At 35.9% G+C, this 6919-nt stretch overlaps 1 protein-coding gene across 4 annotated transcripts in view; it reads left to right on the plus strand.

Annotated features, from left to right (window-relative positions):
• Window positions 1-2031: 2031 nt before the first annotated feature.
• The window catches only part of LOC117175023, a 19154-nt gene continuing 14266 nt past the window's right edge, over window positions 2032-6919 (plus strand). For 2 of the 4 annotated variants that reach the window (XM_033364528.1, XM_033364531.1), the window contains exons 1-3: window positions 2032-2190; window positions 2303-2515; window positions 2603-2729. In XM_033364528.1, the coding sequence (XP_033220419.1) occupies window positions 2494-2515; window positions 2603-2729 (149 nt within the window). In that variant the 5' untranslated portion in view covers window positions 2032-2190; window positions 2303-2493. The other 2 variants (XM_033364530.1, XM_033364529.1) reach the window with 2 other exon arrangements.

Raw genomic sequence — 6919 nt, forward strand, 5'->3', positions numbered from 1 at the left:
GTCAACCGCCTTTTTCTACTGAAATTCAGATTTCTGTATTACTGTGTACTAATCGCGAAGAGTATCGCTAAAGTCGCGTAGCCGTGAAAAGTATCCGACCCCCCCCCCCCCCCCCCCCCCTTCTGAGACGAAAACTATCCGCTTCTCTGGTGGGCTTGGGGTTTGCTGGTTTGGGAATTGCAGACTTAGGGTATGTGGGCTTGCATTTGTGATCTTAGGACTGGTGGGCTTACGGTTTGCTGGTTAGGGAATTATAGACTTAGGGTTTCTGGACTTAAAGATTATGGGCTTGGGATTGGTGGGCTTGGGGTTTGTAGGATTGGGGTTTGTGATTTTGGGTGGTTTAGACTTGGGGCTGGCGCGCTTGGTTTTTTCGGGCTCGCGGTTAAGGGTATAGTGTGTTTAAAGTTTGTTGGATCGGGATATGAGCCGTTGGGATTTACAGGCTCTGGTTTAGTCAAGTTTTTGTGGCCAGATAAATTGCACAGCAGGTACTTAAAATAGAAAAAAATATAGTGCACCAACCGGGCTCCCTAGTCGATCAACCTAGACACTTGGATGCATTCTAGTTACTTCAAAAAGACAAAAAAAGCGTGCACTTTTAGCTGGACTCCGTAATCGGCCACTATGTAAAGTTATAGCCGTAGGGTTTTCGGAAATATATTTTGTATCTTATTTTGGAAGATATTCTTGATTGGCAGCAGCAGAATTAATTTTAAATAATTATTTACAAGTGTTTTATAAGTTATTTTTTAAATAAAGTATATTGTGCCGTTTTATTGCAAATTTGATACAGACAGAAAAATTATAAATTTTATAAATTTGTGAGATACGTTTCTTAAACTGCGAACGAGATACGACGTCTCCTAAACAGCGGGCGAAGTACGACGTTTTTTGAACCGCAAAACAGGCACACCGTCTTCTGAACAGTGAACGAGATACGACGTTTTTTGAACCGCGAGAAAGGCACGCTCTTGGGCGGTCAACGAGATACGACGTCTTTTGAATCTGCGAGCGAAATACTACGTCTGTTCAAACACAAGCTACATACGACATGTATTGAAACCATGGCGAGATACGACGGCGCTTGAAACAAAAATCAGGCACTACGTTCTTCAACTCACCCGCCGATATAAAGTTTTCCCTTGGGTTCCATCATTTCTAGTCGAGAATTTATATTTTTTAGTTGAAAATTAAATTATTTCGTTGAAAATAAACTTTTTTGGTAAACATTCGTAATTTTAGATGAAACTTTATCCATTTGGTTGAAAATGGAACTCCGTTTTTAAAAAATCGGTTTTCTGCTCAAAAACGAATTTTTTAAATATAAAATTTAATTATTTGATTCAAATAAGCTTTTTTTGTTAAAAAATTAATATTTTCGGGTTGAAAATCAAACTTTTTCTAGAAAATTCGTCTGCTTGGCTTCAAAATAAGAAAATTTGTAGAAAATTAAACTGTAGTAGAAAATTTATATTTTAAATAAAATTGTTCACTAATTAAAATTTAACTGTTTAATTTTTGGTTAAAAAATTATATATTTTGCTTTACAAAATAAAACCTATTTGGTTGAAAATTTATATAATTTATTTAAGATTTTTTTTGCACAAAATTATAGTTTTCGCTTGAAAATTCATCTATTTAGTGAAAAATGTATTTTATTTATTTTTAAAAAATTTTCGTTTTTTGGTAGGAAATTATTTTTAAATAAAAATTAAATTATTTGGTCTGAAAATCAACTGTTTTGTAGAAAATTCTCTTTTTTATTTGAAAATTCATCTGTTTTGGTAGAAATTTTATTTTTTGCATTATTATTTTTAATGCTGTATATTATTTTATATTTTTTATATATATTATATTTTACGTTTATTGTAAGAACACACGTCTGCGAAATACTACAATATTTTCTCAGATTGGAGATGAAAGTTCGAATTAGCTATAATTGTGGATGTGCTATAGTTAAATATAGCAACCGGTTGAGTGATTAAATTTCCCTCTCGAAATGCAGCATGCAATTGCAGTACTGCAGCAAGCTCCGAATGAAACGGATCAGCCTTATGAAATAATGTCTTATAAATTTAAAAGTGCCATTTAAAAAAGTTACTAAAGTTAATACAAATTATTGAATAATTGATGCATTTAATTTGTGTCAAACTTATATTTGGTTTAAGTGAATTTTTGAGTTGAGTGGTGCGTTTTCATAAGATTGACTATATTAGGTTTTTCTAATTGTATTACAGTTTACAATACCACAAATTAAACTGTTTAACAAACGTATTTAGCCCTTTTTCTTATTTAATAGATCGCTCTTAAGAAATTAATTAATAGCATTTTCGTTTCTGTGCACTATTCATTTTGATGACTATAAAATCACTATAAAGAAATATATTGCGGATTATCAAATATATTGGACATTCTTTGTCACTATGATCAAGAATTTCCTAATTCTTATTTGAATATCATTTTTCTATCCAGAACTTGATAAAAATTAAAATGGTGGCTAGCATAGATGATGGTAACTATATAATGTACTATATTTAATATTTATTATTATTATCAAGATAAGAATATTTTTTAATGTATGTATATTTGTTTATAATAGCGCAAACTGCAACAGTAGAAGAGCATTTTAATGAATTGATGAATGACAATAGTTACATAGCTACTACAGGTTGGAATGTAGCTCATGATGATTTACCCGCTTGGTATGATGCTGATCTTTTCAAAAAGTAAGACCATTTTTTTTTAAACATCATAGGTATTTAAAATCTTTGAAATTTTTACATCTTCAGATTTTTTTAATTGTGGGACAGTTGCCGTTCCAAAAGTTACAGTTTTATAATTGATTCTCTATAATATCTTTCTACAAAATCATTGTTTAAGCAAATAACATTAAATAATTAAGAATTGTGTTCAAAAGTTCGTCAATAGATCAATCTACGAGTCTCAAACACGCGCGCAAATATCACACACACGCGCGCGTGCGTGCGCACACATACACATACTGTAGTATTCCCAATATTAAAAAACTTATCATATCAAGAAGATAAATAATATACTTTTTAAAATGTATAAATCGGTATTGCTAGATGATAAGAGGTCATAGAATAGAAGGTTCGTCAATAGGTCGATCGATGCGTCTCGAACAGGCGAACAAATACATTGGATACAGTATTATCGTATTTAGAATATCAAAACAGGTCTTCTTATACACTAAGAAACTTTGCACTGGAAAAATTACTAAATTAGGTTACAATCGAGGGACCGAGGCGATAATTCGTTTATTTTGATACAATAATCGTAAGCTATGCTATTTTTATATGAAATTTTCCTATTGATAATACGAAGTCTTAGTATTTTTTATAGTAAAATCCTAGATAGGATAAATTAGTGGAGACATAATTAAATTATATAAAAAGAGTAGAAGTAATAAGTACCTAAAATAATATAAAAGACTACATTTGTAAGAGGAATTGCTATTGTCTGTAGGAATATGAATTATACTATGACACTTTCTTTTTTTTTTGTATTATGAAGTAAGACAAATTCGGAAAATCGCCCAAGTGCGAATTGCCGGAGCTGAATATACGGCCCAGTGTTGGTCCAATTTTGGCAGCCAAAGGTCGGCTAAAGTTATTGGACCAATGTCGGCATTTTAATTGGCCCAGTGTTGAGCCAGTGCTTGCAGCCTATATTGGCTATTTATATTTGCCGATCCTCCACCGATGCTTGGACCAGTATCGACACTTTATTGCGCCAAGTCTCACTTTTAGTACGGGGAACCATGTTTCACGAGGATCAGCCAAAATCTGGCCCAGTGACGGCACATTACTGGGCCAAGTGTTACTTTTACCACGGTAAACCATGTTTTATTTAAATCGGCCCAATGTTGAGCCAGTGCTGGCAGCTTATATTCGCTATTTATATTTGCCGTTCCTCTACCGATGCTTGGCCCAGAATCGGCACGAAAAAATTTGTTAAGCTCTGTCATTCAAAATTTTAAATGTTGATGCAAAATTACATTTCCTGTCATTGCAAAAAGTTGTAAAGTAGGATACAATGGAAAAAACGAAATATTACGCGAAGAAAAAATGTAATCGATTTAAATTATTTATTTTAAAATTATTCTGTTGCTATTCCTGTTAACAGTTTAAGTATTTTACATTAATACAACGTCGCATAATAAGAAATAATTAGAAAAAGAGAGCTTAAAATTTGATTCTTTAACTTTTCTGAACTGCAGCTTATGAGGATGGCTTTTTCACAGAGATTCAACTTGTCGGTTTAACGCAGTAGTTAGCGCTCCCGACTGCTAGGCCATAGATTTCGGTATATAGATGTATATTCTTAGACCTTAGAGTATAGCAGTATTATACCCAATGTTGGGCCGACAATGGCAGCCAAGTCTTGGCTGCCAAGTGCAGGCCATAGTTATCATTCCGTCATTGGAGCGATAATGGCAGCCGAGCTTCAGCAATATTTTTGCCGACTATGGGCTAAGGTTGGGCCGTATATGACTTCGCCCTTGGGCGCTCTCGAATATTAGTAAGTGACTTAGTAAGCGAGCCTAGCATTGGACCGAGTCCAGCCGAGCGTGAACGATCTCAGCCGACCAACGCTCTATTGAAATTCCTTAAATTTATCAATCACTCAATTTGGTTTGATGCAAAGATCCTTATTCCAATAAAGTAAAATAATTCGAAAATTTACAATTGAAAAACAAATTTTCCACAGTGAGCAAAATTTATTTTTAAATCTCGTTATTAGGATATTTGATTACGTTAAAATATAGTGCTTAGAATTTTGAAAATGCCATCACTGTGAACAATTAATGAATAATTTAATGGAAATAAATTTCAGTGCTAGCATTTAATTCATATGGGCGGTAAATTTCTGGATCGCATTATATAGTTTAGCAGAATGGAATATCGCCGTGCTGCCGCGCTGGAGACCCATGTTCGATTCCCACCAGCTTTACTTTTAATCACATTTTTCTGTTTCAGCTTGTAATATAATATTCCTGTATTTATATAATACTGTATAAACTACACATATAATAATGGGTACTGTGTTGCAATTTAAAGAAATATAATACACTAGCCATCCAATAAGACGACGAACGCGGTACTTTCACCGTCCGGCAAGACGACGGCGTGGGGGGTTCCCACAATTCTACGCTGAGAACGTGTGTGGCGTAGAGTGAACTTTTGTGTTAAGTGAAACATTAGGTCGTGTATATTGCAGAGAAGAAAGTGGAGGGGATAGAGGTACGGCCTCCGCCGTCGTTTCGTTTTGAGGGTTCGCCCGTTGTTGAGCGGGGGTCGTCTTGCCGGAGGTCGTCTTGTTGGACGGCTAGTGCAGTGCGAAAGAGTTCAACATCCCATAATAAAGAAGTCTGAATTTACGTCATATGCTCGTGTAAAGAATACGTGTGTCATAACCTTGATCGCGACGCGGCGCATGTTAGGTTTATTTTTTTGCGTCCGCTAATCTGACTGTACCAATTTTTACTATGTCGCTTACTAATTCAGTGCGCCGATGCTCTCCTGACGTTACTATAGTCCTTTGCGAATATTGCAATCTTCTGTAGATATTAATGCAACAAATTTAGAATTTTCTTCTACTGAAATTAATAAGTGGCTATAATAATACATTGCTTGCTGGTTTACTACAGAGCTTAGTAAATACTGCAAACCTTTTTTGAAGTAAATGTAACATTTTTAAAATTTTATTCCAATGAATTTTGTAGTTAGACATGCAGTTTAGTTACTACTCGAAGTAGTAAACATTACAAAAGTTCCGTTATGTCCCTCCATTGCAAACTAAAAATAGTAAAATCTAGTCTGATCTTTAGCAAATATTGCAGCAAAAGGTTTCTCCGTGTATAAACAGTATACACAAATTTTGATGAAACTTTATAAATCGATACTGGTGGGTTATAAAAGTTTCAACAATAGATCAAGCGATGCTTCTCAAGGACGCAAGCAAAAATACTACGTATTTAGTATTGTTGTATTTGAAATATCAAAAAGTTTCGTTTATACAAACAGAATAAACCATTTCCCGGAAACTTCATAAATCGGTACTGGTGGGTAATAAAAGACAAATAAATAGGTCGATCGATGCATCTCAAAGACGCGAACAAATATCTTACATATAGTATTCTTGTATTTTGAACATCAATAAAGTTGGATTTGCATGTTGGTTGCGGTAGTGAGAAAGTGTGCAGTGACAGGCGGTGAGAAGTTTTTACAAAGTTTGTGTGGAAGGTGTGAGTGGAGTGTGAGGGTGGAGGTCTAGGAGGTGAGTGCGGTTGTGAGGGGTACATTGGGATGATAGAAATTAATTAACATTGTAGTTGGGGGGTGGGATTTGGCTAAATAGGGAAAGTGACGTTAGGTTTGCAAGGGAGCGGGGTAGTTTTGTGTTTAGGTTTTTCGGCCTTCATGGCGGGCAAGGGAGGTTCTTGTAGTGATGTGGGATGTTAGGGGTGAGAAAAGGGTGGCTAAAGGGGATGTGGTAGGTGAAATAGGGCGAAGAAACTGAAATTTTAGGGCGGTAAGCGGCAGAAGCTTTAAGAGACATCTGTGGGTGGCAATGAGTACTTTTGTATATGGATAGGTTACAGTTACCGACGGGCGAGCGGGAGGAGGGCAGCGAGAATACTGGCAGTGCTGGTAGTGAAGTAGACGGGGAGGAAATTTCCAGAGGGACACGACGGCCAGTTGTGCGTGGCTCGGTGTCAAGTGGCGCGTCAGGGAGGGGGAAGAATCGGAGCGGAAGAAGCGATCAGGCAAAGTAGAGAGCGTCCAGTACAAGTGAGGAAAAGGGAAAGCAAAGAGAGTCCGAAGAAAAGCGCGCTAGAGAGTCCCTTTAAAAAAAGCGTACGAACACGTAGGGCAACGCCCCCCCCCCCCCC

Source organism: Belonocnema kinseyi, chromosome 6 (genome assembly GCF_010883055.1).
Source record: "Belonocnema kinseyi isolate 2016_QV_RU_SX_M_011 chromosome 6, B_treatae_v1, whole genome shotgun sequence".
NCBI classification, from domain to species: Eukaryota; Metazoa; Arthropoda; class Insecta; order Hymenoptera; family Cynipidae; genus Belonocnema; species Belonocnema kinseyi.